Here is a 26562-nt window from a genome sequence, read left to right as displayed (position 1 = left end):
AATAAAACAAATGAAATCTCCCAGGAAGTCGAATCAAAAGCCAGAGATGGAAAGATAAAGACAAATGAAAACTGAAAACTCCAAAGGTTGGTCCTGAAAGTGGAGCTTTTCTAGGGAGGACCCTACTGATGCTGAGGACTGGGAGGCACCCTGAAAGGACTGATTCTCAGAGTTGAGATCCGGTATAAAGCTGAACCGCTCTGGGTCTCTGTACAAGGAAGCAATATTTCTAGGCATTTGTACTGCCTGCCTGGCAGGTTTATTAAAAAAGAACTGTTTGCTGTGTGTTCCTTGGCCATTATATTATTCATCAATCAAGGAATAGATTTTTTTTTCCTAATCAAACTCCTCCCCGTTAACCTTTAAAGGTCATCAGCATTTCTGGAAGAGGTGTTTAATCGTCCTCTCTTTGTCCCCTCAGAGAGCCGCAGGCGTTCTGAGCCGGACCCTCTGTTCCTCTCTGGCCATTGTGGAGGAGGCGCTGGCAGCAGGTGTGGTGAAGAAGATGATTAAATTCCTGCAGGTAAAGTAACCTGACTGCTTACACCTCCTTGAATGTCCTGAGACACCTGTTCAACTAGGGAGAGCAGGATGAAGGTGGGCTTTGTTCAGTTAACGTGCCGCGATGTTATCCCCGCTGGACTAGCGAACCTCTTCCGCCTGTCCGCCTGGACGGTGCCCTGGACAGCCTCAAAGACCGTTGAATGAATAAGCAAACTGTTCTTTATCTACAGTGATGAAAATTGCTTGTCCTCCAGCCCAGCTTCAAAACACACAGTCTCTGTCCTTGAGCAAGGTGCTTTGAATGCCTTCCTGCAAGGCTTCTTAGGCCAATTATTTTGTTCACGGACTCCTGGTACCTTCTGTCCTTATCTGGAGTGTATTGGTGGTAACTCCATTTGTGAACTACGGAGGCTGCAGAGTTGTCATGTGACCAAAGGATGTTGGAATTCCCTGAATGAATTGAGGGCAGTGAATCCAAGAGAGGAACTAGATTCATCTGGGAAAACAGAGCAAATTATCAGGTGGCGGCGGCTGCCTCTAGATCCCACTAGAGCTCTGCAAGGCTCGCCCACGGTAGTGCTGCAAGGGTACAAAACCTTGGGCTGAGCAGGGCAGGAAGATAACTCTACAGTGGACAAGATGCTGCCAGGCTAGGGAAGATGACAAGGGGGCAGAAGGGAGGAGCTCAGTTAAAACCGATACTTGATCACTACCTGTCATTGTTGCTACAACTTTTGGCACTGCTCCAGAGACTGCTGAATGCATGCGCACAGGTCCACACACATCCTGAAGACCCTGATATTGAGACTTACGATTGCGTAATCATTACCTCTCATAATGGTCTTGGTTAACAAGTCTTCACAAAGATTGTCAACCCTTATTCCCCAAAGGCCAAAGGACCGGGGAGAGTCATTTGCTTCCCTTTGGGGAAACATCTTGTATTAAACAGCAGATGTTTATATATAAACCACTGTTATCTAAACAGTCTCTCATAAGCCCCTCCCCCAGTGGTGTCATGTGTGCAGGGGACAGGCCTGAATTCCTACCCGGGGAACAGGGCTAGGTTTGCAGATGGGTACAAGTGACACTCTTTCCTTGCTCACCTAAGAAGCACACTCCATTGCTTCATCCAATTATCTCACAGACGCCAAGAAGGCCCCCTGGCACCATTATGATGATCGCTGAGGTGTCTAGGAAAGAATGGTTATCACCTTGATTTTTCTTTTCTGATTCTGTTCTGAAACGCAGAAGGGAGGCCAGACCGCATCCCGTTACGCCATAAAGACACTGGCCGTCTGCACAAACAGCTGCCATCCAGCTCGGGAAGAAGTGATGAGACTTGATAAAAGTAAGTGACAGTTTGGTTAAGGGAGCCCACGCCTCGGTGGTGGACCCGCCCTGGAAGCTGCAGAGAGAACCGAGGCTGAGACGGAGGAGAGGCCTAGGCAGCATCGCTCCCTTGTAGTGTTTACACAACCGGATGTCAGTTCATCTCCCATCACAAAGTGTTCCGCTGACCTTTTGGCTGCGCTTGGGTAAAATGCCAGGCAGCTCAAAGATCACAGGGCAGAAGCAGGATAACTCTCTCCTCTCCCCGCAACTTAACCTGGAATTGTTTCTATAGTGATGCTTGAACTGACCCAGCACCAGCTCTCCTCCTTCGTGGATGGAGGGGAGCACAAAGCACCTTCAGCCACCAGAGAACAGTGGGAACTGCGGCTCTGAGCTCAGCTTAATTCACTAAGAATGCTTCACCAGGTTAATCTGGAGTGTGCTGGGTGTCTCTCCACTCTTAAGATAGGGGCCGAGGCTGCAGAGTTACCATGTGACCAAAGAAGGCTCCGCTCTAATTTCCCCGATATAACTTACATCCTCAATCCTCTGCAGTTTTCATAGAGGGGGTGCCCAACAGATGAAGCCTCCTAATGTCCTTTACACCTCCACACTGTACCCTGAAGAGGACTAACCGGATAGGGCAAACCTTCCTTCTGAAAAGACACATTGCCTCTCGGTCAGGCTGGCAGGTGACGGAGAGTGTGGGTCGCCATGAGGACACACTTTTCTGACACTCAAATCCATTTTTAAGATAGTCTCATTTGTAGCTCTAGCTAGCCTGGGACTTGTCATGTGGGCCATGCTGGCCTCGAACTCAGAGTTATCTCCACCCCCCCGAGTGCTGGGATTAAACCACTACTCAGGTTACAAAAACCCTTTTATACCTCAGAGCACTGACACAGAGAGAGAGCTCATATGTTCCCAGGTTTCTAGAGAAGCATGTCATCTACCCCTCCAGCCTCTCATGCCCCCTCATCAGCCCTTTTAGTATGTCCATTGGAACTGCTCCTTGTGGCCATATTTCCCTGCAGAGTTCAACATTTTGATATCGCTGCTTGACTCAGAGGATGAAATACTGGTGGGCAACGCTGCCCTCTGCCTTGGCAACTGCATGGAGGTGCCCAGTGCTGCCTCATCCCTGCTGAACACGGACATTGTGCAAGTGTTGTTGAAGCTGGCAGGCAGCGATTCCCAGAGGACAGGCGTGCAGCTGAATGCAGGCATTGCCCTGGGGAAGCTATGCACAGCCGAGCCCAGGTTTGTCGTGATCACCACTGACCCAGGCCACCCATGTGGTGGTCACATCTCGGAAAGGGTGGGGCAAGCTTAGCACTGTGTGAAGAACTCCATGCGGGTACCTCCTGCCTTCTCCATGGATGGGGGTTACCCCATGCCTATAGGGGCCCCCATGAGCTGAGTCTCTGGAAGAAGGGTCCTTTGGGGGAACCACAACCTCCAGCCTGAGAAATGGAATGCAATTGACAGGGCTTGGTCCCATGCATATGGTCACCATCTTCTTGCCATTCCCTCCTCCTCCAACCTGCTCCATTTTGCTTGCCCCTCCTTTTTCCTCTCTCTCTCTCTCTCTCTCTCTCTCTCTCTCTCTCTCTCTCTCTCTCACACACACACACACACACACACATTCCATCTCTTCTCTCTCCCTCTGTTATTCTGATTTCTGTCACTGTGACAGAAAGTCCACTTACAGAAAGGTTTCCTTTAGCTTAAGGCCCCAAAGGCTTCAGTCTCCGGGTCCCTGTTGTTTTGGGGCTGTTAGCAGCACAGTGTCTAGTGTCGGGTTCATGCAGTAGAGGGGAGCTCTTCACTCACTTCATGGTGACCAAGATGCCAAGAAAGACACAGGAAGGACCCAATTCCCTGACTGCCTTTTGAGAACACTGTGACCTAAATTCCTCCCACTAAGCCCAATGTACTAAAGGTTCTATCATCTTATCACATGAACTGGGATCAAGGCCTTAGCATATAGACATTAGGAGGACATTTAATATCTAAACTATAACATATCCTGTCTTTGTCTTGCCCCTGCTTCTCTCTCTCTCTCTCTCTCTCTCTCTCTCTCTCTCTCTCTCTCTCTCTCTCTCCTCTCTTTCCTTCTTTCTCTCTTCCTCCATTCCCCATTTGTCCCTTCATCTTCTTTTTTCCCCTAGTTGGTCTGGAACTCGCTTTATAGCTCAGGTTGATCACAATCCCCCTGCCTCTACCTCACTAATACCTGAGATTATGGGCATGCACCACCATGCATAGCTTCTCATCTCTGTCTTTACTTTTCTGGAACAGACTTCTACTTCTTTCCTGATTGATTGCCTGGTTGATTGATTAACTTGGGTCTAAGCAAACAGAGGCCTGTCAGCGTGGGTAACAGTCTCCTGCTGGAGAGACAGCTGCATGACAGCACTCCAAGGCCACCCAGCAAGCCAGGACAAGGGACTTGCACTTGAACTCTGCTCAGTGGTTATCATTTAGCTCTGCTTCCTGTTCTGGATCTGTCATGTGCTTAATCAGCCACAGTGCATGTTTTGGGGTGTTCCCTTGCAGCCGTGCCATGATCCTTTGGATAGAAGTGGGGGAGACCTTGAGGACAGGCTTGAGCACCGTGCTCCTCAGGAATCATTCATGTATTTCATTGTAGAGTTGTAGAGCTCCCGCCTTACAGCTGCACACCTCTCTTTCCTGCCCTCCCCCCACTCCCCGGAAAATGAGAGTTTGGATGACACTGAAAACACTTTCAAACTCTCTCTGATTGATCAAGTGGAAGAAAAAGATAAAATCTGTCTTCCACAGAAAGCAAAGCACATTAGCTATCGTGAGTTCAAAGTGGCAACCTGCTGGGGTGGGATAGAGGGGTTTCCCAAGAGCACAGCTTCCTTGGAGCAGCCTGTCACATCTGACACTCCAGAAGAGTGTCTCCAGTATTGTGTAGGTTCCCCCAGAGCCCGACTTATTCTCTTTGATCTTTAGGGCTCCCCAGTGCCACGGTCACTTCCCCCTTCTACCGAGAGGGCTGTGGCCCGTGTTTGTAGCCAGTCTCAATCTGGAGAGGTAACTGTGAAACATGACATGTATCGACCTGAATTTTGTGTCCTGATTACCACAGGTTTGCTGCCCAACTTCGAGAGCTTCACGGGCTAGAAATTCTCAACTCTACAATGAAATACATGAATGATTCCTGAGGAGCACGGTGCCTTGCACAGTCTGTGAACACACAACCGTGTGTCAGGGGTCATTGCTGTGCTAATAAAGTCTTTCTAAGTACCCACTCCAGAGTGTGATGCTGGGTTTCCACCAGGAAGAAGAGAGAGGGTGGCTACGGCAGTAGAAATTGCTGCTGCTCACTCTAGCGCCCTCGTTTTCTGCTGAGACCAGAAACCAGCCAACCAAAAGCCTCATTTCCCAGATGCCCTTGCAGCAGCACCACTAGCTGAGCACTAGATCCTGAGGGAAACATCAGGGGTATTTGGCAATGGCACTTGAGCATCTGCCTGCAGCTCTCAGACCATCAAGAGACTGGTGGCAGCACCAGGCTGATGTGACAATAGTCCCCTGAATCCCAGCTGCCGCTGTGGCGTGCGCTTTCATGTTCTGTGGGGTTGAGTGCTGATGGGTCGCTCCCTGTCAGAGCTCTTTCCAGTCCTGGACCTGAGGGTCAGCATCACCACCTGGCTGCATTTTATAAGTGCTTGGTTTTCTGTGTAAGGTGGTTCTGGACTCCCAGTGCCGGAGCACAGGCTTTTATTTACCCAAACCCAAGTGATGTCCATTTATGTCCCTAACCCACCTCATACTCCTGCTTAGCCCTTTCCTAAAGACACTGCTTCCTTCTCCGAGTCAGGATCACCTATGGGCTCCCAAATGAAAGATTTAATAAATAACAGTTCCCTGGCTTCTCAGTGCAATCACAGGCTGAACCATTTCCGGGAAAGAGGCAGGTTCTACACTGTAGAGTAAAAGACAAGAATCTCCAAACCAAAGTTCCCAAGGATGGTGCCCCCTACCTCCTGCCCACTGTGTTCCTGTGTGTTGTGGAATATTATTTTAAATAGTCAAAGATGTGTTACATTTTTTATGCTGCAGATAGTATTACTTTAACCGTGTAAAGGTGTGTTACTTTTGTTTATGCTGCATGTGTTTGATTATGTAAGGCTGTGTTGCATTTGTTTCACCTTGCCTGCCTAAGGCATCTGATTGGTCTGATAAAGAGTCGAACAGCCAATAGCTAGGCAGAAGAGGGATAGGTGAGGCTGGCAGGCAGAGAGAATAAATAGAAGGAGAAATCTAGGCCGGAGAGGAGAAGAACAAGATAAGAGAGGAGAGAATGAGGGAGTTGCCTGGGGCCAGCCAGGCAGCCTCTAGCCAAGAGAAACAGGAAACAGTGAGAGGAAGATATACAGAAAGAAGGAAGGAAGGTAAATAGCCCTGAAGCAAAAGGTAGATAAAGAGAAGCAGGTTAAAAGTTAAAGAGCTAGCCAGAATCTTGCCTAAGCTAGACGATCATTTATAAACAATAAGAAGTCTCTTTGTCATGATTTGGGAGCTGGTTGGTGGCCCAAAAGAAAAAGCCTGGTACAACTGTGAGAGCTGCTTAACCTCTCTGAGATTTTCTGCTCCATCAGGAAAACCTAGAATAATACCTATCCAACCTACCTATGTTGTAAAGGCTAAGTGGGATCTAGAAGCTTCCCCCAAAGGCCCCAGAGTTAAAGGCTTGGTGCCCAGCTGGAAGCTTATGGATGGGTAGTAAAAACTTTGTTAGAGCCTAGTTAGAGATACTTGGTTCACTGGGAGTATACGCTTGCACAGGCTTGTGGCATCTTGACCTCTCCTGCTTCCCAGTCATGTGATAGGCAGTTTGCTTTGCAGCTTGTTCCTACCATGAAGTGTGGTTCCCACTGAGAGAAGTCTGAAATGCATAGACTCACCTAGTCATGACCTAAAGCTTCTAAAACTGTAAGCCAAACCAGCCTTTTCCCTCTCTACGTTCATTGTTATGTGTGCTTGCTTCAGTAACAGAAAGCTAGCTGACATTAGAGACGACCATATCTTAGGAGCTATTCTGCTGCACAAACATGATAGGCTCCATTCTGAGGCTGGAGACATTGATTGACATCCTGTCTACTAAAGTTTGAGATTTGGGGGTGGGGGTGTGGTGAAAAGGCTCATGTCCTTTAGGGGATTAAAGTCAGATATTGTCTGAAATATGCAAAAAAAGAAAACACTCCTCTAGGAAGATTTTATTCAACATATCACTAAAGAAAATTCTTCACTGGTAGGACAGCTCTTAGCTTAAATTAGGAGCCCTGTTCCTGAAAATGAAATGGAAAGTTGCTTGTTGGAAGTCTGGATGAAAATCACTAAACCAGAGCCCTCTTGGTGGGATCAGTGCACTGTGGGCGGCTGGCAAGAGCTCACTGGAGCACTCTTTGATGGTGCCGTACCAGTCTCCCGGGCGGCACAGGTCTCAGCAGAGAAGTTGGGATCTGCCTATTTGGTGCCTTCATGAAAACAGACCTCCTTGAAGCAGCCAAATTGCAAGGGAGATGTCTGTTGCTAAACAGAGCACAGAGGAAAATTAGAGGCTGCAGAAGCTGCTGCTTCCAGAGCACTCAGCGGGGCTCAGAAGATGACAACAGCACGCAGAATCAGCAGGCTGGTCTCCGATTCCAAGTTCAAGTCTCTCTCTAACTCTGCTACACTCCTCTCCAGCTCTGGAAATGGTTGTTATGAGTAAGATCCCATCCCCCCCCCCCCAAAGTGGGAAAAGTCACGTTCTATTGTGCTTGAGGGGACCTGCAGGAGGCTGTGATCTTCACATTGGAGGTGGGGCCACTGCACACTCTCCTCCGGGTGGCGAGAAATACCTTACAAACCCGCCATCTCAGTGTTCCGCCTTACAAAGACACCATGAGGCAGACCTGTCTTCACTACAGAAGTAAAGGAACTAAGACTTTCCTGCCTGGTCTCATGTAAATAGAGGAGTTGGAATTTAACCTCAGACTGTGTGTGTTTGTTCCTTAGCTTTTTCTATATGTAAAACATTTCTGTCCTTATTGAATGTGGCTTTCAGGAAACCTCTCTCTCTCTCTCTCTCTTTCTCTCTCTCTCTCTCTCTCTCTCTCTCTCTCTCTCTCTTTCTTCCCTTTGAAATAAGAGTAACAGTTCCGTCTGACATTCTGAGGTTTGAATATGCACAATGTGCCTAGCATGAGGTGGCAGTGGGGGTTAGCTTAATGACCATGATGAACCAGAACTGCTCCCTTCCCTCCTTGGCCCTATCTATTCTGCTCTCCCCTCCTCTCCTCTCCTCTCCTCTCCTCTCCTCTCCTCTCCTCTCCTCTCCTCTCCTCTCCTCTCCTCTCCTCTCCTCCCCTCCTCTCCTCTCCCCTCCCCTCCCTTCTCCTCTTCTTCCCTCTCCTCTCTCTTTCCACCAAAGAACCCATTCTCCTGTTAGTGGCCCAGCATTACTGAAGATAAGGAAGCATTTGCCCTTGACTGTGTTTGTTATTTTCCCCCATCCTATGCCTGGGAAGGTAAACGTTCCCCAAAACCACCTCTGCCCGCAGTGGTCTTCCTATACCCTTCCAAGATAGTCAGCAAGGATGACGATCTCACTGATGTGGTGGTGCACATCTTTAATTCCAGCATTTGGGAGGCAGAAGTAGGTGAATCCCTGAGTTCAAGGCCAGCCTGGTCTACGGAGCTAGTTCTAGGGCAGCCAGGGCTACACAAAGAAACCCTGTCTCAAAAAAGAAAAGAAGAGAGAGAGAGAGAGAGAGAGAGAGAGAGAGAGAGAGAGAGAGAGAGAAAGAAAGAAAGAAAGAAAGAAAGAAAGAAAGAAAGAAAGAAAGAAAGAAAGAAAGAAAGGCCAATCCCTCCCGGGGCTGGAGTTCCGGAGTTCTGGGCACTCAGAACTCAGGATTGGTGTAACAGTGTTCCTCCCTAGGAACCACATACTAAGGAAGGTTACGCTTGTATTTGTGCACACCTCTGACTGCTCCAGTGCAAGGTGCTGGGGTCTGGTCCTTTCCCAGCAGACACTCCTGTCATTTTCTTTGTCCTAATTTCAATCCAGCTAAATCTGTTGGTTCCAAGAGCTGTCAGTCCAACCACACACTCCTCAGGGTATCATTAGCCTTGTTCTCTCTGTCTGCTCTGGAAATGGGGAGGGACAATCCACTGACCATCACCCCTTCTCAGCTCCTGACCACACAGCAGCCTCAAAGAAGCTAAGCCTTAGGTGTTTTTGTGCAGATATCAGCTGGATGGGTCTTTCCTTCCTAACGAGATCTCTAATGAAATCTCAGTTTCCAAAAGACAAAGAGTAATGGTTTGTGGGTGGCCTTTAGCCCTTAGACAGACCAGGCTCTGACTGCTGTAGGATTCAGCCCCAAAGGATGCAGAGGCAGCCCACAGAGAACTAGCAGAGCAGAAGGAAGAACTGCTGAGAACCTCTGCAGGTCACCCCCAAGCCTCAGGCCTCCCCAGGTGTGGGGCTGGGAGGCAGGTCTTCCTAATTCTGGAACTGGGTTTTTGCTACCAGCCAGTTCCAACAAACTGCTCACTGTGACGAGTTCTGCAGGTGCGGATTCAGATCCGCTTGCACATCGTTCCGCTGTCACGTGTCCACCCCCAACCTCACACTTGTGCTTTTAATCTGCTATAGTTCCATCTGCTCCTCCAGACCCTCCCCTGCCCTCAGTTCCATCTGCTCCTCCAGACCCTCCCCTGCCCTCCGGCTGCCGCACACACATATGTGTGCGTGCCCACACAGTTTATCTCCTGAAACGGAGAGATGAGTTTTTCATATGGATATGCGTGAGCCAAGGTGCGGTGCAAATTTAGGCTGGATCACAGGCAGGCTAAGGGAGTGAGGGCTACGGTATGTATGACAAGAAAAATGACGCCTTCGCCCATGCTGGCTTAATTTTAGTCAGGGTTCATCTCTCCAGGTTCCGCTTAGTCGGAATCTATCTGATTTGCCTCCATCAAGCCACTAACCCGCGATGTCTAGCTTATACCTTCTTGTCTTACAGCAAAGAAGCTCTGACTCAGAAGGGCCAGGTGAGGAATCTTTAGTATCTGTCCCCTAGTTGGACAACGGCCCAATCAAAGAAGTGTGGGACAAAAGGCCAGGAGACCTTTTGGCAGCCCTCCTATGATCAGAGTGCAAATGCAAAGTTTCTCTCAACCCACTGTGATCTCAGAGCCTTGCGCTGAGTTGGCTTGACTCCTTCGATGCCTTGCTCATAAAAAGTGATGCTGTTGGGGATAGGACAGGGTTGCCATGAGGATTAATTATGGTGATTCCTATAAAGCTCCCCATACCGTGCTTGGCACACAACAGTCTTTGAAGAATGGGATTGACTTTGTTACATTGGTGCAGCTACTCCACAGATGTCCCTCCTGGGACATCCCTGCAGGCTCTTCTCAGGGATCATGAAACATGGGAATTTTTATCAGCATGTAAGTAAAAGCTGCGACTCGGAAGGTTTAGGTCGAATTTAAACATGCCCATCCATTATTATCCCTCAAATTATTTTTCCTTATAAAGCTGATAAAGTCTGATGTGGCCTTTGTACGTAAACCATCCATTGTAGCCTTGTTGAACCTTAAAATGAAGGTAGTCTTAGGGTCATGTTCTTGTTCCTACCTCTATTTCCTCCCTAGGTTTCATACCTTTGGGGTTCACTGCAATGTTCCAGCACTTCAGAGAAGCCTGGGTATTGTTGGTTGAGTGACAGCTGCCCCACTGTGCCCCTCTCCTCCTGTTTTCCTACTATTTGCTTGGATACACTCACTCCCTCGCCTTCCGCACCTGCTGTCCTCTGCTCTTTTCCAAAAGACAGTCTACTTTCTTCTCTAAATTCCGCATGCGCACGCTCACACACACACACAGCTCCAGCATATCGACAGACATGTTTTGTCAAAATACTAAGTTATAGGTTCTCTTTAATGAAGTGGTGACTAGATCTGGGCCCTCCTTACAGAGGAGGGAACTGAGGCATTCAATGTTTAAACACGTGGTTCAAGCTGCTTCTCATCCCTTCCCCCTCCCTTACTCCCTCCCTCTTTCCCTTCCTCCCTCCTTCCGTCCCTCATCCCTCTACTTCACATGAAGTCCTCTCCAGCTCACATTCCCCATCTTCTCTCTTAATTTCTGCGGTGTAATGGACTTTGAAATATTCCTTGTTTTGAAGCTCATTTTTTTTGTTTTGTTTATTGTTTGTTTGTTTCCTAAATAGAATTAAATTCATTAAGGTGGCTAGAATTTTTCTTATGGGAAATCTCGGGGCCCAGACAAAGAGAACTGGACACAGACTGGAGGATCATAATAACCTTACTGTAGGACCTGAGGGCAGGGCTTGGCTCTGCCGTTCACCCTGCTCACAAGAGCAATTGCATGAACCATCAGTACTGAGAGAGGCTTTCTCTCTATCCTGGCATTGTCTCCTTTGGCTCCCAAAAGCCATAATCAGATACCATTGGTGATCACAGTCCCCATATGTATATGGTTGCTACCGGATTATCCTTCAAAAGTCCTGGCATGGCTGCCTCTTCTTGTTGCTTGTGAGCAACTGGAGGCCTAAGGCCTGGAGTCTGGAGCCAAACCCCAGCCCAGCAGTCTCTGTTTTTGCTCTGAGTAATGCCATCCTCACACAGATACCTACTTTCAAATTCTTCAAAGGCCTTTCGTCTCAATGAGTGCACTTCATTGGTGCAACATCCCTACCAGGCAGGTGCCATTGCTCCCACATGAAGCTGAAAACCTAGAGAGGCAATGTCTTGTCCAGAATTTCCTTAGGAAATAGGACAGCACCACAACCAGCACCCGGCCCTAGCTTGGGCGTCTCCGCCTACTTCCTGGGCCTGTGTCCAGCATGAAAGGGAATAAAACTTTAACTCCTTTAATGTCTTATCAGAAAGCCTTGCTAATCCATCAACAGTCTGTTAGATAACAGCCTAAGTCCTTGCACGGTGAAGGATTACCTTCCCATCTGATTAGCCGCACACGTGGGGTGGTTGCCAATGTATAGAAGCCAGTTTCATCTTCAAAAAGATGGAGATTTCCATTTCAGTGTCTGATTTCCTTCCTCAGACGGACAGGAGCCTGATGTCTGTGTGGCTATCAACAGCAGCTTAGCCAGTTATTGAAATGATTGCACATCCCTGGAATTTCCCTCCTTCCCTTCCTCAATAAACATTATTAGACGCTTACTATGTGCTACGCACTGTGCTTCACCATCCAACACGACTTTGGGTAAAATGGGTCCTAGTCTTTCATCTGCTTCTACTGTAACTTGTGTTTGTGCATGTGTTTGTGTGATATGCTGCATGTTCATGTATGTGCATGTATGCTTGCATGGGGAGACCAGAGTTTAAGGGTATCTCCCTCAATTGCTCTCTACCTTGTTTATTTTTATGTTTTATATATTTATTTATTTTTTCTGTATGAATATTTTGCCTGCATGTATGTCTGTTTGCCACATGTGTCTGGTCCCTGTGGAGGTCAGAAGAGGCCATCAAACACCCTGGAGCAGGAGCTATAGGCAGCTATTAGCCACTGTGTGGGTGCTGAGAATTGAACCCGTGTCCTCTGCAAGAGCAGACAGGGCTCTCACTAAACATGAAGTTCAGTGTTTAATCATTTGATTGATAAATCAAGACTGCTTGGCCAGTGCATTCCAGTGATCCACCTGTTTCTACCTTCCCAGCACTGAGATTTCAGGCATGCACCACCGTGTCCTGCTTCTTCCATGGGTGCTGAGGATCTGAACTCAAGCTTTCATGCTGGCCCAGTAAGCTCTCCTTTGGCTGGGGCCTCTCCCCAGCCCTTCCATTGCAATCAGAGCAGGCTATCATCAAGTCAGAAAACAGAGTATATGCAAAGGCAACGCCTCTTGATGCTGGCAAGGTCTCAGCCCCTGGTTCATGCACCCCATGTCCGATGTTACAGAAGCATGCCATGATGGGAGAAGGAAGGATTAGCCCTCTCTAGTGCAGGCATAGAGAGGGTGCTTGGGCCCTTCAAGCTAACGAAAGGTTGTGACTTTGGCTTCTCTGCTATCACATCACCTCCTCCACGGCTCAAGGAATGCTGTGGGAGGGTGGGCACAAAGTGCGTGAGACCCGGCAGATGAGGAAGAGTGTGTGTGAAACTCTGTTTTCTGCATGTTCTCTGGCTGCTGCCAGCATGAACACGCATGGCGGCGGCCTGGAGAGAAGCTGCACAAAGTACACGAATGAGAGCAGGAAGAAGACTAACCGAGATGAAGAGGGTCAGGGGTTGGGTAATAAGAGGGTAATGGAGAAGGACTGATGGGATCGAGACGCACAGTATATGTATATATAGCCGTCAAAAATGTTCTAACTTTGAAAGTGGTGGAGGCCAGTGAACAACATTATGAACCATTGAATTATATGATAGACAAATTGTATTCTCTGTGAATTATTAGGCAATTGTTTTAAATAGAGAGAGATGGGACTTAGCAGGAGGTTGCTGGGTTATTGGAGACATCCCTTTGAAGGAACTAGTACAGTCCCTACTGGTGGGGCCCCAGCATCTCTCTCCCTCCCCGTCTTGCAATCTGTGAGCCAAGCTGATCTAAGCACTATGATTTTGGACGTTCAGAATTGTGCACTAAATAACATTATTAGCCTGTATTAATTGTACAAAATAATGAGTCTCATGATGATATATATATATATTCATATATTTTTTCATATATATGTATATATATATATATGAAAATCATACTTTGATGATATGCCATCCACCTTACCCACTCTGTTTTCCCTCCTTACCCATCCCCTTCTGCTTCTCAAAAGGTCCCCCTTAACGTTCATGTCTTTTTTAAACGTAGAGCTACATATGAGACAGAACATGTGATATTTGTATTTCATAATCTAGATATATGATGTTTCCCAGCTCCATTCATTTTGCCGCAAGATGCACAGTTTTATTTTTAATGACTGAATGAAAGTCCATTGTATAGACTGTCTTCACCCATTCATTTGTTAATGATTCCATTAAAAATTCTCCCCGTCCTCTTCCTCCTCCTTCTTCTTCCCTCTTCCTCCTCCTCTGCCCCCCCCCCCGTTCCTCCTCCTTCTTCTCGTGGTGGTGGAACTGAGGACTCCAATGGTGGCTTGTGCATGACAGGCAAGACTACACGCTCAGTTCTTAAAGAATCCTTTCCTAGAAAAGACACTTAGCCTCAGATATTTTGTTATAGTAATGGAAAAATCAACTAAGATAGACAAGTGTTAATTGTATGAAGAGAATTTAACCCATCCTATTTAGCCATTTAGGTGGAAGGGGGCCATTTTGAACAGTCATGAATAACTTCTAAGAAGATCTGATCTCCTCTTGCCCTTCCTTGTTTATCTAGGAGACTTTCACCATTTAAATCCTGTGGGTTTAGTATTGTGGTCCTGATTGCAGTACATATCTAGCCTCCAGATCACTAAAACAGCAACAAAGAAATAAGTGTTTCTCCTTCTCTTTTGCCTCTTAGAACTAATGGAATCGTACAAAATTCAGGTCATGGACTAAGCTAGGAATGGCTTTGAAACATGGACATTTCAAATAAAGGGACTGCTGCTGTTATCACTGGCGGCACTGAGAACAGAAAATCCTCTCTGCAGAGGCGGTGGCAAATATTCTGCAGTGGGCGGCTAGAAAAACTGGCCCCCAGTCGGCTGCTTTTAGAGAAGCTTTGGGCCCAATGTAAACCAACCAAACAACAGGGACCCCAGTTCAATCCAAACAAGCTCTGGATATACAGCCAGCCTATTGCTTTGGGCCTGGGCCTTTGGTTTGCTTTTTTTTTTTTTTTTTTTTTTTTTTTACCTTGGAGACTTACCAATGGGTTGTTTGATTCTCAGGTTGCAGGAGAAATCCCCCCTGTTCTGGTAACAACACCATGGTTTTTCTGGTGAACCATGCCTCTTCTATGCTTATGTCTCGTATTTCAGGTGCTGCTGACTAGGTCATTTTCTGTTGCTATACCCCAATACCACAGATTAAATCATTTATGAAGGATAATGGATTATTTCTGTTCAAGTCCTAGAGGCTAGATTGTACTGATGCATCTATTCAGGGCCTTGAACTGAGTCATAGCATGGCTGGAGTGTGGAAAAGCAAGCAGTCACTTTGAAGAGACAGACATGGCAACTGTCAGGGTTTGAATGTAAAATGTCCCCTCCTGGCTTAAGGACTTGACTGCTTGATTCCCAGCTGGGGTGCTGTTTGGAGAGGTCTGGATCTTTTGGTAATGTGGTCTAGCTAGGCTAGTAGAAGTGGTTCACTCAAGGGTAGGCCCTGAAGGTTGGATTCACTTCTGATTTGGGAACCCCACCCCCAGGATTTCTAGTCTGTACTTTCTGTGAGGAGCCATAGCTCCTGCAGCCATGGATGGGCTCCACCATGCCTTTTCTACTAGGAGACATTGGAATTCCCTGGAGTCAAGAGGCAAAACAAGCCTCCCCTGCTTTAGGCTGCTTCCTTCAAGTGTTTTGATCACAGCGATGAGAGAAGAATCGGCCACAGAAAGCAGCTGGTGCTTCCAAGCTCATTCCCACGGTAACTTACCCAGTCACTGTAGAGCACGCACTCACTCCTGCAAGAGTTCACTCAGTTCCATGAGTAGTGTTAATCCCTCTTAACAGCTTGATCTCCTATTAATGCTCACCTTGCCCCCACTGCCCAATACTCAATATGCGATTCAGAGGGGGATAAACCCGTAGCATCTTGTCCCCAGGCACTCCTTTTCACAGGGATAAACCCTGTGATTCCATCCAGACAATTCACAGCATCTTAGCTTGGTAGCCTGGAGTCTAACTGTGAGCCAATAAAAGCAATTCCCTTCTAAAGTTCAATGACAGGGACCTGGAGAGATGGTTCAGTGGTTAAGAGCCATCTTGAGATGATAAGAGCTGTTCTTGAAGAGAACCAGTTTGGTTCCCAGCACTCATGTCAAGCAACTCACAACTGCCTGTAACTCTACATCCAGGAAATTGGATGCCCTCTTATGGCCTCTGTTGGCACCTGCGTACATATGTACATATACACACCTACACATGCATACACATAAATATTAAAAAAAATAACGTTCAGTAGCAAAACAGGCTTAGAGTAAGTATTCCTAATGCAAAGGACTTGAGACACAGACTTGAAGAAAGGGAGGGGTATCAGTTCCCCCAAGCAAGTCCAAAACCCAAGACAGCAGACATTAAATCTTAAACCTGGAAGGCAATCTTCCACTTCAAAGGCCTCCTCTTTAGATATACTAAGTGGTTTGGACCTGCAGAGATAGCACGGATCCTATAGTTTTTCTGGACTTTCTCCTCTCAGATTGAACTCTGATGATTGCAGCGCTCTAAAGCAGGTTTTACATTTTGACGGCTATATACTTTGGAGGTCACAACAGGACTCTGGTCACTGTGGCTCAACCACAGATGATCCTGGGGACTCTGCAGAAGTTTGAACTCCACATTTCTTTTCAGCGTGGTCCTCTTAGGGGTTCATGTCCATTGCTTCATGTCTATGAATGTGCCCATTGAGGTCTAGGTGGAGGAAAGCCATGACTCAATGGATCCTGCATTATTTGCCTGTGGAAACACCACCAAGTGTGTACCACTGAGGCACACAGTTTGTCCTTCGGTTCCTGAGTCACATGCTGTTCCTAGGACTGGGACTGTTTAAACCATGATTAGTTAACCAAAGAATGTTATGCCAGATTTAGGGAGCAGAGACCCCAGGTGGCCCTGGGCAGTGATCCCATCCTGCACTCAAGGTGATAAAGACAACCTCAGGGATCTCTGAGATGACTTCAGAGCCCTGCCAAGCCCCTTCCACACACACTGTGCTTCTGAAGAGCCACACTTGGCTCCCTTCCTCCCACGCTAATCTCACAGTTAGAAACCAGTTCCTCACTTGCACTCTTGCATACTTTCCCCGTTTGTGTGGCCAGACTGGATTTTCCAGGTTTCTATGCCCTGTTTTACTTTTAATTATAAGTTCTGCCTCTAACTCATCGCTTTGTTCTCACAGATCACCGTATGTGGCCCTGAGCAGCATGAACGCTCTGCAGCTTAGGCCGTTTTTCTGCCAGATTTCCTCGTTCATTGCTCTTAGTTTGGACCTTGCACAAGATCCTGGGACACAGAAAGAATTCAGTTAAATTTGTTGCCAATGTATAAGAAAAAGTAGCCTTTGCTCTGTGTGTTCCTCCATTTCTATTTAAGATCTCATTCACGTGTTTTTCCTGGACACAGCTCTGCCAGTGTTTATATTAGCTACCTTGCATGCTGTGACAAACCACCAGACTGAAGGATTTATTCGGGCTCCTGATTTAAGGGTAGACTTCGTCATTGCAGAAGGGACCTAACAGCAGGAGTGTGAGGTGGCTGGTCACATTGCATGCCCAGGAGAAGATGAATTCTAAGGCTTAGCTTGCTTTCTCCTTTTAATTTAGTCTAGGAGCCCAGCCCATGGAGATTGTACCACCACATCCAGGTGCGTCTGTTACCTTGGAAAATGAATCCCATTTTATTCTTGCAGATTTGTCGCAAGTTTGCTGTGATTTCATCACGTGTAGATTCATGGGGCCACTACCAAGGTCAAGACAGAGAATAGTTTCCTCATAAGGCTTTTGCAGCTCATCCACATTCCTCTCCACCCCACTTCCGACACCCACCACCCTGTTTCCCATCCCTATAACTGTGTCGTTTCAGGGCTGTGAATGGGGATATACTATAAGTTCACCCTTTCAAACTGTCATTCCCTACAGTTCACTAAATCACGCCTGTCAACAGTTGCTGAGAATCACTCCGCATTGTACAGCCGCCTCAGCATGCTTAACCTTTGACCTGCTCTGCCATTTCACACACTTTTAGTATTCCATAGGAACAATTCACATCATGTGCAGTTTTTTATGTGAATATGGTTTTCATTTCTCTGAGATTTATTTCCCCAGAGGGCAATCGCCAACTCATTTAGTAATTCTACATTTAATCGTCTTGGAGACTGTCTCATTGCCTTGCAGAGTGGCTGGGCCATCCTATATCCCCACCAGCAATGCATATGTGGTCCATTTTCTCATCAGCGTTTGGCCCTGTTGTTTATTTAAACATTCTGTTACGTGTGCACTGACATCCCACTGTGGCTTCAATTTGCACTTGCTGGTTAGCTATGACTCTGAGCATCTTCTCATGTCCTTATTTGTCATCTGTATAGCTTCCCCAGGAAAACATGTTTGAGCCTCTTCTCCATTTTGTAACTGGATAACTGCGTGTCATGATTCTTGCCAGTTTGCCATTAACTTTGAAGGTATCTTTATATATACTAGGAACCAGCAGGACATGGTTATCCAGGATTAAGTTCACAAATATTTTCTCCCTCTGTATATCTTCTCCTCATCTAATGTGGTCCTTCCCAGAGTGCAAATGTTTCATTTTGATGTTAAGTTTCTTAATTTATTTTAATCTTATGAAACAGCTTGTAGTATTAAGTCTCATGTTTTTTTTTTTTTCCTTACTCTGGGCCAGGAGTATTTTCTTATAGGGCCAGGTGGAGGCATGCTCACCTGCAATCCCCAGTGCTTGGGAAGCAGAGGTAAGAGGACCGTGAGTTCAAGGCCAGCCTTGGTTACATGGTGATCTCAAGATCAATCTAAAACTCATAGTAAAACCGTGTCTCAAAAAAAGTGAAAGAAAAAGAGTATTTTTCCTACATGTTTTATGTTTCTATTTCATATTTAAGTCCATGCTCCAGTTAGATTTAATGTTTGCATAAGGTATGAGTGAATGGATATTCCTATGGCCAAATAATTCTATTTTACAGATGGGGAAAAAGCCAGAGAGAGCTGAAAAATAAATATAAGGCCTAATAACTGCTAAAGGAGAAAAAAGCCAGCTATTGATGCTATAATTAATCTCTTCTCTTCACCTCCCCTCCCCTCTCCTCCTCTCCCCTCCTCTTTCTCCTCCTTTGGGAACATATGCCTTAGCTTCCTGAATGCATTCATTCCTTTAAGGTGACTAACCCTGTCCTCAGCACACAGCTGAGGTGAAGTCTGCCAGAGCTCACCTATCACACCCTCTGCAACACCTTTGTAGAGTGGAGACCTAAGACAAACAAGGCAACTTATTTGTATGCAAATGACTTGTTATTCTGGTTTGGAGAAAAGCTCCATTGGTTTTCAGCAGTGTCCAGATTACTACAGGACTGCTGGGCCACTGAACTGACCCACAAGGCTTACACTCATCCTTGACCTTAGTGATCACGCACCCAGGAAGGCTCACTTTCTCTTTCTGCAGCCTCAGGCTCTGGGCTGGTTGGTTTTCTCCACCTTGGCAGGTAGAGAAAGATGGAGCACTGGTTTGCCTGACCATTCTCACCCTCCCTGAAGAGCAGGAAGCAGAGGCAGCAAGCTGGGAGCATGGCCCCAGGAAGGAAGGATTGTATTCAGGAAGCTGGGACAGATGCTCCAGAAGAAGGAGAGAGAGGAGGGAAGAGGAGGAGAAGGAAAAAGAGGGGAGGGGAGAATGTCACCAAGTAGGCAGTGGTGGCTTCAGCCAGGTGTTCCAGGCAAGACCCAAGCACTGGAGGACCCAGCATGCCATCAAGTGTTCCCTGTGCTTCCAGAAGGAAACCACCAGGCAGCTGACAGCCCATTTCCACACAAGAAGAGACTGAGGTAGAAGAAGCTTTTGGTCTAGGGAGCTCAGAGGAAGGGATGAACTGGGGTTGAGGCTGGTAATTGTCTGGGTGCTTTTAAATGGGCCCTGTGATCTGAATTCCCCAGAGTAGGCTCTTTTTTTTGAGCCCCAATAATTAGGTAAATAATACCTGCTGTTAGCATCTCAAGAGGTCAAGAGTGAGTAGGAACCACCTTGCAAAAAATGCCTTCGTCTGTCTGGCCTCTTTACCTTGCTCTGCTCCTTCCTCTTGTGTGATAATGCATAAACACACTCTGCCTCTTCTTTCTTTCCTAGACAGGACTGAGCTTTTCAAGAAATGTACTACGTTTGCTCAATGACCTGTAGGTTATCATCTTCTCTCTTGCCATGCCAGTCCCGGTAGGCTGGAGAGAATTAGAGGGGATGCCCCAGTAAGACATCACACTGCTATCACACAGTAATACCACACTGCTGTTCTTCCAAGGGGGATAAACTGAAGGCAGGACCCACCCAAGCCATTTGCCAGCTGACATAAATCCTGCTGAAAAGTCAAGTGCAAAGTCCCATACATCTGTGTGTTTTGGATCCTGGCTGTCACAGTGTGGGTTACAGCCATGCTTTTCTTTTATTGCCCCTGGCTTCGCTGTGTGTTCCTGCTATGTGCTTCCCCTCACAGCCTGGAAGGAAACATCTGAGAAGCTAGGCCTGAGTATGAAAACATGTCCTCCCATATAGCCTCTTGGAACATCAACCGGAAACTCAGTGACTCCTACTTAGATGGTGCTTGTTAGGTTTTCTGTGATTTGACAATGCCTCCAGCAGCAGCTTTTGTACTAGCTCTTCTCTGCATAGAGTACTCGGCTTTGGAACTCTGACAACTCTGAGATTTGTCCATACCATGTATAGTCTTGAAATAAAGAGCAGAAGGAAAGTTGGTGAGATGGCTTGGCAAATAAAGACATTTGCAGCCAAGCTTGATGGCTGAGTGAGATCCCCAGTGCCCAAAGAGTGGGAGGAGAAAAGTGACTCCTGCAAGTTGTCCTGTGACTTCCACATGCATACATATGAGTGGTGGCACATGCACACTCACACACACACATGCGAAGAAACATGTTAAGAAATAGTACAAGGAAAAAAATTAAAAAAAAAGAAATAGTACAAGGAAGCAGATAGTATTGACCTGCCCATACTGCAACTATGATAAAATCTCCCTGACCCCCCCCCATATTCCTTTCCAAGTTTTTAAGAGTGGAAAGGAATAATAAAAATATTAACAACTATAATTAGTGTGTGTTATGTATGGATGGCTATATTTGGAGCTTTATGATTATTGCTTCATTAGATTCTAATAGAGGAAGCAATGAGTAGATAAACAAATAGAATTTTTATTTATAGCTCTTAGGACTTCTAGACACTTTCTTGACTGATAGACCTAAGACTTAAGCAATGGGATCTTCCAAGAATAGATTTGGTCACCCACATGTGGCAGGGATAAAAGGTGATAGAACTGAGGTAGAGATGCCATTTATTGAGGCTTGTCTCTGAAACACTATTAAGGCCATCTGGGTTGTCTTTGGAGCAGATGAATGGGCAGGCCACTTGGTTCTGTGAGTGAAGGTATTCTAAGCAGAGGAAACAGCACAAGCCGAGTTCCTGAAGGGGCGATGTGCTTGGCATATGGGCAGAGAAAGGAGGATGGGTTAGGAAGTAATGAGCTCAGGGAGCTGTGTCACGAGTGAAGATGGGGGATCCCACAAGGACCTTTGTCAGGCTTTGAGAGATCTGTGTCTTCTGCTCTGAGGCAGAAGAAAGCCGTTGGATGGAACTGTTGTGGGAATGAAATCAGGGGTCAAAGAGGAATCTAGGACCTGTCTGAGGCCTGGAGGGTGGAGAGCGCATTGGCTGGGATGCATAAGGCAGTCTTACTGGGAGAGGAAGAGTCAAGCTTCAGACACATGAAGTATTAAGCATCAAATGTCTGATTGAAGATGCTGATCATGAACAGAGAAATTGGAATGTGAGGTGGGATGAGCAGAGAGCCTGAACCGACTGCAAGGTCCGTGCATCCTTAATTAGCAAAGGAGACAGAGAAGAGGGGCAGAATGACTGGAGGAGATGCAGGGGAATGTGGCCAAGGCTAGCATAAGAGCAGAGGTTTGCACTGCCTGCTGAGGGCTTGGGGCAATGGGAACTGGAGCCAAAGAGACAGAAACTAAGCAAAGATGTGAGGCCCTGAGAATTGTCCAAAGTCACGCACATCTCAAGTGATAGAACTAAGCCTTGAGGTCAGGTCAGTGCTTTCTAAAGCAGCCATAATTTGTCCACCTCGAGGCAGAGATTACTCTGGTTTCTACTCCGGTACCCAAGAGAAAGAGAGAGGATTAAAAACATCCCTGAGCTGTCTGGAATAGCAGAAGGGTTAAAGGAGGCTAACCCTGAAATAACCAGTTACTCAGATGCCTGCAGAACAGGAGATGTTCCTAGAGGCCAGACCCTCTGGCTGGTTTCCCAGGGTGACCCTGAGAGCATCTCGTCAGCTGTCAGCAGCATCCCACTGCAGCACCAGCACAGCTTTGACGATATCTTGCTTTTTCAAGATGCCATTCCGCCTTAACCCCTACCCCTGCAATTCCCAAACAGTCTCTCACGATTTGCATGTTTGCAATTCTGTGGGCACACACAGCGAAGTGAGAGAAGGGGCCCACGGTACTTGTTTTACAGGGCTCCCCTTTAAGTCTTGACTTCAGCTCTCTTCCACAAAGAAATATTGTGCAGTGCTTGTTTGGCGTGGGGGTGAGGGAGGGGCAAAGAGTTCTGATTATAGTTCATCCATAGCACGGACTACCCTGCTTCCATAGACTAACAATGCAGGGAAGCTAGAGAAAGGAAGGAGGCAACAAAAGGGAGGGAGAAACGGAAAAGCAATTCCTGGAAAACGTCATAAAAGTATACATTAAAATGTTAGTCGAGACCAGCTCTGCAAGGTTGGATTACTGGTGGTTTAATTTTCTGTTTTACACCTCTCTGTATCTCCTAGACGTTCTATGAGTTGAATGTATTATTTTCATAATCAAAATAGTAATAGATGTTATTTCAAAATAGAAGCATGAAGCATAATGCTGGTCTTCCAGGGGCTCAAAAGCTGCTACGGGAGATGCACATGAAAGCAAATGGGCAGGATAAATGGCAGGCTGTGTTCCCGGCTTCCTATGGCTGGCTCTGCAGGATGCATGGACTCCCAAGCCTGCAAACCCCTTGCCTTTTCACTGATAACAGCTTGAGCCCCAATCCTGGCTGCCTGGGATATTCCTATAGTCTCACTGCTCTCCACTACCTCGCAAGCTTATGAGGTTTCTCTGGGTCTCCTCAGCTTGCATCCTGCTGAGTTGATATGTTCTGCCTGTAGCCCAGTTTACTAGTGTTTCCCTTTCTTCCATCCCATCTCTGGTTTTCCAAAGCTCTGAGATGAGTTGTCTCTTTGAAGAAGCAGTCAAAATGGAGACGATGAAGTTTCAAGACTTTGTGTCCATCTATGGGGTATGCAAGCAGCCCCTAGCATTGTGATAGAGTTAATGGCCCTGGAGAAGACACTACCTACCCACAGCCTCAGCAGCCACTCAAGTGCTGCATCATCCATGAGACCAGCTTGGCCATGAAGTTCCTCCACAGCTTTAAGCCATCCCTGCTCCACCTGGACCTCAAGCCAAGCAACATCCTGCCAGACAACAACATGCATGTCAAGGTGATGTATGCCAGACCTCTTCCATGTAGCAGGATTATCTACCTGCCAATCACTGAACCCGCTAAAAGTTTGAGCCATATTCTGTTCGGCTAGATAGTAAAACAGAGATGGGTGAGCAGACAACATGGTGACGTGAGACTGTGGACTCTGGTGCCCTTAACAATGCTCTCTGGGCCACACTTCTAAGACTGATAGAATAACTCTACCCCTCACGTTATTTGTCTGGAGAAGGGATATGTATAAAGGAAATTTTTATTAAGTCACAATGGCCTTTTTCTTCAGTGCTCGAAACCTTCATTATCCTTTATGCTTTCAAGAGCCTTTGCACATTCTGTTTCCCAACTCTCTTTATCTACAATGTCTTAATCATATCTCAGCTCTCAGATTGATCATCACCTCCTTGAGGAGACCTTTCTCAATCTATCTCAATATATGCTTATATACTTCTTACATACTCCCGTGAAATCTTTGTTACTTCATCTTGCTGATCCTAGTTGCAGTATAGAAGCATTCAATGAGGCTTGTTTTTTAAGGTTGAGCAAAGAGGAGTAACAGCTCCCTGAAGCAGGAAAAGGGTCTCAAAAATGAATGAGACTTGTTCTTAATGCATGAACACGCTATCTGAATGCCCACCCATCATGCTGGTGTATGGTTTTAAAAGGTGTCTCTGAACCCCATCTCATTGTCCCTTAATGAATGGTAAATGACAGTCTGAATGGCTGGAGGCAAAGAAGGATAAACAGATATTGTGTGTCCCAGGACCCACGGAAACGAGAAAAACAAGGCACCTGGAAGTAAACAGGGTCTCATCCTACAGATGAGAAAACTGGGGCTTGGAAAATATGAATGACAGGTTCAAGACCCTTGGGAGAGGGTAGTAGAGCTGGGAGGCAGTGAAGTTGAATGTATATGTGGTGTACAAAAAGAGCATATACTGATGAAGGCAGCTGGGAGGAGCTGCAGATGGCCTCTGGAAGGTGGCTGTTGCTACCCTGTCCTTGGCATCATTTGGTTTTCTTTCCGATTTCAGATTTTTGCCTGACCAAGTGGATGGAGCCGTCAACCCACATGCAGTACACTGAGAGATTGGCTCTGAGGGGCACACTCAGTGGCATTCCTCTTGAAACGTTCCTGGAGAATAGCAAGGCTCCAGGGCCTGAATATGTTATACACAGATGAGTGGGCAGCTAGGCTGTAAGTCATATGATGGATTGTTATCCCAGCCAGGTCCCTATGGCCAACAGGTAGGGCAGGACAATGACCATAAACAGCTCCTCCAGGTGCTGATGGAGGGAAAGAGTTGAGAAGGACCTGGAGAGGCTTCACCTGAGATTGTAGAGACGGCAGGGTCCCTCTGGCTAGGGATCATGAATACTCCTCTGTCTCTCAGCTAATATATTCCTCATTACAGCTTTGGGACTGTCATTCTGGGAGATTCTCATGCAAAATAAACCATATACACATAACGGATGCTCATGGCTCTATGCCTGTGGGAGGCTGAGGTTGGAGAACACAAGAGGAATAATGGATTGTGTGAACCATGGCGTGAGCTCCTCACAATTTCTACCTTTTACTCTGCTTCCTCTATCCCACAAATGCTAGAACCTATGGTATAGTAAGCAAACATGAGCCTTGACCTTGTTCACAGATCCTAACAACCCAAGCCCCCTGCACTTTAAAGTGTGGAATGCTGAAGCCTTTCCCCAGGCCTGCTTGTCAATTCTGCTGCCCTTGCACAGAAAAAGGAGGTGGGGATCATGCTGAGTCTTGGCTAGAGCTGGATCAGCGACCCAGCTGCTCAACCGGAGCTTCAAGGAGGTCTGAGACTCTGTTGTCTACTCCCTGAGCATGTATAGGGCACCTACTGTATTCCCATTCTGTCAGGATTCTTCCAGCTTCTGCCCACTTGCCAGCACTCTGTTCTCAGCTTTGGAAACCTGCACAGCCTGGATCTTCCCTTGTAGGGCTCAATGTGATGAGCATCATTATCCGGGTAGCTGCAGGCGTGAGGGCCTCCCACCCCTTGCAGCCTGTCTCTGCCAAATGGCCAGAGGAGGCCCATCAGATGTTGGACCTGATGAAATGCTGCTGGGACCAAGACCCCAAGAAGAGACCATGCTTTCTAAGCAAGTACCCATTTTTCCATGCCGAGGAGCTAAAGAGGGAGGGATGGGAGACACCATTGGCCCTAAAGCTGAGAAAAGGTTTAAGACATTTTCAGGGTGGGGCTGGGAGGCAGACTCTCTGAGCTGTACAGATGGGGGTGGATTTCGTCAAAGAGTGTTCACCATGTGCCTAAGGGAGATAAGTCAGCAGATGGAAGCCATAACATCTGAGCCTGGTCCTGCCACTGAGCTCTGGAGCCTGGGGACTTTGAGTGTGGTGGGGTCTATAAGATCATAGGCTGAGGGATGAGGTTATCTGGTCCTCTAGGGACAACACAGAGAGGGGTGAGCATCTTAGGGATCACCTGGTCCTTGCCTTCTCCTTCTGAAAAAAAAGTTACCTTAGAAAGGGTCACTGGTTTGCCAAGTGTACCCCAGCCATGACAAGGATAGGGCTCAGCTTCCTGCCCCTGGAAAGGACTTATCCTAAGCTGTCACGCTGTGGACAGCTTCATCCTTCAAGTCTCTTGTCCCTACTCTGACATAGGAACTACCAGGGGCTATCAGGGGATTCCAGAGATACACCCTGAAGCCTCTAATTGAAGGACAAGCCCTAGATCTTCTCTGCTTAGTGACTTATTCTACACATGTGTGTAGGGGCAATGGTATAAGTGGGTTTCCCAGGAAGGCTGGGATGAGAATCCTGATGGGTGATCCACTGTAGAGAGGAAAGACAGGGAGGACCCCTGATGTCCCACCCTGTACCTGCCTTCCCAGGTCAGAAGGGAAGTCAACCAGGAGCTTTCACACAGTAGTGAGTCTGTCATGCTGAGATGGGACCAAAGACTCCACATGGAGGAAAGGATGGGGTCTATGCATTCTCTCTGCTCATCCTCCTTGCCCCTTTCTCTTTCTCAGGCCTACCACACATCAGGAATGGTTTAAAAATACCCAGGAGTTCCGGATCAGTTTCTCCTTCATGTTTGTGTCATTAAGATTAGTTTCCCCTAAACGGGATGTTTGGGATAAGGGAAGGTCGGATAGGGGAGCAGGGAAGCACACATCTTAATTAAGGGAGCCATCTTAGGGTTGGCAAGAGATTTGGTGCTCCCAGGTGCCCAGGGCGATGTCCCCAGTTAAAATAACTCTTAGAGCAGAATTCCAAATATATTATTCTCC

At 47.0% G+C, this 26562-nt stretch overlaps 2 protein-coding genes across 2 annotated transcripts in view; both read left to right on the top strand.

Annotated features, from left to right (window-relative positions):
• Ttc12 (tetratricopeptide repeat domain 12) overlaps window positions 1-5117 on the top strand; it is a 43080-nt gene extending 37963 nt beyond the window's left edge. The window contains exons 19-22 of the mRNA XM_050156267.1: window positions 422-523; window positions 1753-1852; window positions 2871-3096; window positions 4955-5117. Coding sequence (XP_050012224.1) covers window positions 422-523; window positions 1753-1852; window positions 2871-3096; window positions 4955-5030 — 504 coding nt within the window. The 3' untranslated portion in view covers window positions 5031-5117. The remainder of the gene's footprint in view (window positions 1-421; window positions 524-1752; window positions 1853-2870; window positions 3097-4954) is intronic.
• A 7928-nt stretch (window positions 5118-13045) lies between these two features.
• Window positions 13046-26562, top strand: part of Ankk1 (ankyrin repeat and kinase domain containing 1) — a 16068-nt gene continuing 2551 nt past the window's right edge. Inside the window, 9 exon segments of the mRNA XM_050156208.1 lie at window positions 13046-13142; window positions 19416-19515; window positions 22995-23089; window positions 23092-23145; window positions 23148-23277; window positions 24301-24453; window positions 24691-24738; window positions 25241-25513; window positions 25712-25728. Coding sequence (XP_050012165.1) covers window positions 13046-13142; window positions 19416-19515; window positions 22995-23089; window positions 23092-23145; window positions 23148-23277; window positions 24301-24453; window positions 24691-24738; window positions 25241-25513; window positions 25712-25728 — 967 coding nt within the window.

This window comes from Alexandromys fortis, unplaced genomic scaffold (genome assembly GCF_014885135.2).
Source record: "Alexandromys fortis isolate MF-2015 unplaced genomic scaffold, M_Fortis_MF-2015_v1.1 scaffold_89, whole genome shotgun sequence".
Lineage (NCBI taxonomy): Eukaryota > Metazoa > Chordata > Mammalia > Rodentia > Cricetidae > Alexandromys > Alexandromys fortis.
This window is presented reverse-complemented; position numbering and strand designations above follow the sequence as displayed.